Below are 2,877 nucleotides of genomic sequence, written 5' to 3'. Positions count from 1 at the left end.
TCTTTGAATCACAGAATAACTCAGGTTTGAAGAGTACCATGAACATCATCTTGTCTCACTCTCCTGTTCAGGACAAGGTGAACCAGGTGAGGTTGTTCAAGGCCTTCGCCCAGCATTGCATTATCTACAAAGGAGCTGAAAGTGCACTGCATCCCATCATACAGGAGGAGAATAAAGATGTCCAACAGTGTTGGCCCAAGTGCTGGTTACTTAAGGATGTCACTAGTAACTGGCTGCACAGAGGACACCGATGACATCTGAGCTTGATTGTTCATCGAAATTCCCACCTAGTGTCTACTTCTTCAGCCCAGAGAATGCCAATCTGGCTAGAAGGACACCAGAGGACAGCACGTGTGAAGGACTTGCAAAATTCCATGTACACAGCTTGCCTGACCTTCCCCTACCCATTCTGGTTCAGCAATCCCTTTCTTGTCTTTCAAGTGCCTGGACATGGATGCAGGTGACCCATCCGATTCTAAGGGCTGACCAGCCTTGATTTCTCCCAGTTCCTCTTCCTGCCCTTCCAGAAGAGGGATTTGTCATCTGCCTTTGTCAAATACCCAAGAATCTCTCTGATTGCTTTGGCACTTTTTGGAGCACAATGCAGAATCTTGGGCAAGGGTGACATAGGAGACAGGGGCACTTGCAATGAACCTGTCCAAGGCAGCTGAGATGAATCTCACTGGGCCAGTGGGGTTTGTTCCTGGAGTCACACACAGAAATGTCAGGGTTCTGTCAGGCATCCACAGTTGAGCTGGATTTCACGGACTCCTTATGCACCCATGGATGTTTAAATGCAGTCTTTCCCTTGTACACACAGATGCAGCAGTCACTGTGTCTCTCTGACTCCCTGCTACCACTCCAGGAGGCTGGGAGGCACCTCAGCCCTGCCATTTGTCACCCTACTCTGCACTTACATCAGATACATGAAGAATGGACACGGGATCTTCTCTTCAAGGAAGTACATCTCAGTGCTACATTCAGGTGGTTCAGAAAAGGATGTAACTCTCAACATGAAGTCATGTCAACACATTGTCTGTCCCACTGACCTTCATGGAACCCCAAGGAATAGCTGATGGTGTTTGCGCTCAGTCAGATTCATCACCTCAGAAGCACTTTATGCGTCTGTTTACATCTCCTCTGTACAATGTGAACGTGGACTTCTGACCTACTCAGTAGCTGTACTGCCAGGGAGGGACAAAGAACCTCTTCAAGCTGAAGAAGCCAGTGCTGGAAATGGTGGTTGTGAGGGGACAGCCCATGACGATTGATCTGGGGTAGGTTCTCTAGGGTGTCCAGTGGACATGGGCACAACCACTCAGTGAGAAAATGATTTACATTATACATGCTATGCAGATGATGATGGGCAGTTTATTGCTTTGGAAAACAGCCAGTCATCAGTTGCCACACTGAATCCTTGAGCTCCTGGTTCCTCATACTGTAGATGAGAGGGTTCACTGCTGGAGGTACCACTGAGTAAAGAACAGACACTACCAGATCCAGGGATGGGGAGGAGATGGAGGTGGGCTTCAGGTGGGAAAATATGACAGTGCTGACAAACAGCGACACCACGACCAGGTGAGGGAGGCACATGGAAAAAGCTTTGTGCTGTCCCTGGTCAGAGGGGATCCTCAGCACAACCCTGAAGATCTGCACATAGGAGAAGAAAATGAAAACAAAACAGCTGAATACTACTAAGAAAGAAACCACAAGAAACCAAACTTCCCTGAGGTAGGTGTCTGAGCAGGAGAGCTTAAGGATCTGGGGAATTTCACAGAAAAACTGGTCCACAGCATTGCCTTTGCAGAGTGGTAGTGAGAATGTGTTAGCCGTGTGCAGCAGAGCATAGAGAAACCCACTGGCCCAAGCAGCTGCTGCCATGTGGACACAAGCTCTGCTGCCCAGGAGGGTCCCGTAGTGCAGGGGTTTGCAGATGGCAACGTAGCGGTCATAGGCCATGATGGTGAGGAGACAATACTCTGCTGAAGCTAAAAAGACAACCAGAAACACTTGGGCAGCACATCCTGTGTAGCAAATGGCCCTGGTGTTCCAGAGAGAATTGGCCATGGATTTGGGGAGAGTGGTGGTGATGGATCCCAGGTCGACAAGGGAGAGGTTGAGAAGAAAGAAATACATGGGGGTGCGGAGGTGCTGATCACAGACTACAGTGATGATGATGAGGCCATTGCCCAGGAGGGCAGCCAGGTAGATGCCCAGGAAGAGCCAGAAATGCAAGAGCTGCAGCTCCCGTGTGTCTGTGAACATGAGGAGGATGAACTCTGTGATGGAGCTGCTGTTGGACATTTGCTGCCTCCAAGCATAGGGCACTATCATAGAAGGAAAAGACAGTGAGACGTTAGGGGAGGCTTCTCTATAGCAAAGTCAAAATCATCTCTCATACATCCTCCCTCTGCTCCACAGACTCTTGTCCTTTTCCAGGAGATGTTCCTTCAGGTCTGTGGCTGAGCCCTGGTTGGTGTTATCTGGAGGTGCCATTAGGAGCAGGGTCTGTGCCCACTGGCTGCTGAGGAGTCAGCCCTGCTCTGCAGCAGTGGGGTCATGGGAACAGGGGGCAGGGGCCAGTCCTGGGGTTCAGCTTTCTGAGATGAAGCTGCTCCTAGCACAGAAGGACCTGTCAGCATCTGCACTCCCAGTGCTGAGGAACTGAGGTGGCAGAAGACAGTTTTTGAGGTTTGGGTTTTTTTACAGCTCCTTCTCCCCTCTCACCCTGGAGAATGTTCTTGTATGTCAGAAACCATCAGCATTTCTGCTGCACTCAGGGAGAACAGAGCGACTCCTGCAAGGCAAGAGGATGCGTGTGGCTTAGTGCAGAGGGAGGGGAGCTGGTCTGTCCCTCTGTCTTGCTGCCAGCTGCCC

At 50.4% G+C, this 2,877-nt stretch overlaps 1 protein-coding gene across 1 annotated transcript; it reads right to left on the bottom strand.

Annotated features, from left to right (window-relative positions):
* Positions 1–1,371: 1,371 nt before the first annotated feature.
* On the bottom strand, positions 1,372–2,304 carry LOC135997005 (olfactory receptor 14A16-like). Its single transcript, XM_065649372.1, has one exon. It carries the CDS (start codon positions 2,302–2,304, stop codon positions 1,372–1,374), a length of 933 nt encoding a protein of 310 aa, XP_065505444.1.
* Positions 2,305–2,877: the final 573 nt, after the last annotated feature.

The sequence above is a fragment of the Caloenas nicobarica genome, chromosome 21 (genome assembly GCF_036013445.1).
Source record: "Caloenas nicobarica isolate bCalNic1 chromosome 21, bCalNic1.hap1, whole genome shotgun sequence".
Taxonomy (NCBI): Eukaryota; Metazoa; Chordata; class Aves; order Columbiformes; family Columbidae; genus Caloenas; species Caloenas nicobarica.
This window is presented reverse-complemented; position numbering and strand designations above follow the sequence as displayed.

What these genes read in the sequence shown, in the direction of transcription:
- LOC135997005 (XM_065649372.1), bottom strand. Translation starts at nt 2,304, where the DNA reads ATGTCCAACAGCAGCTCCATCACAGAGTTCATCCTCCTCATGTTCACA.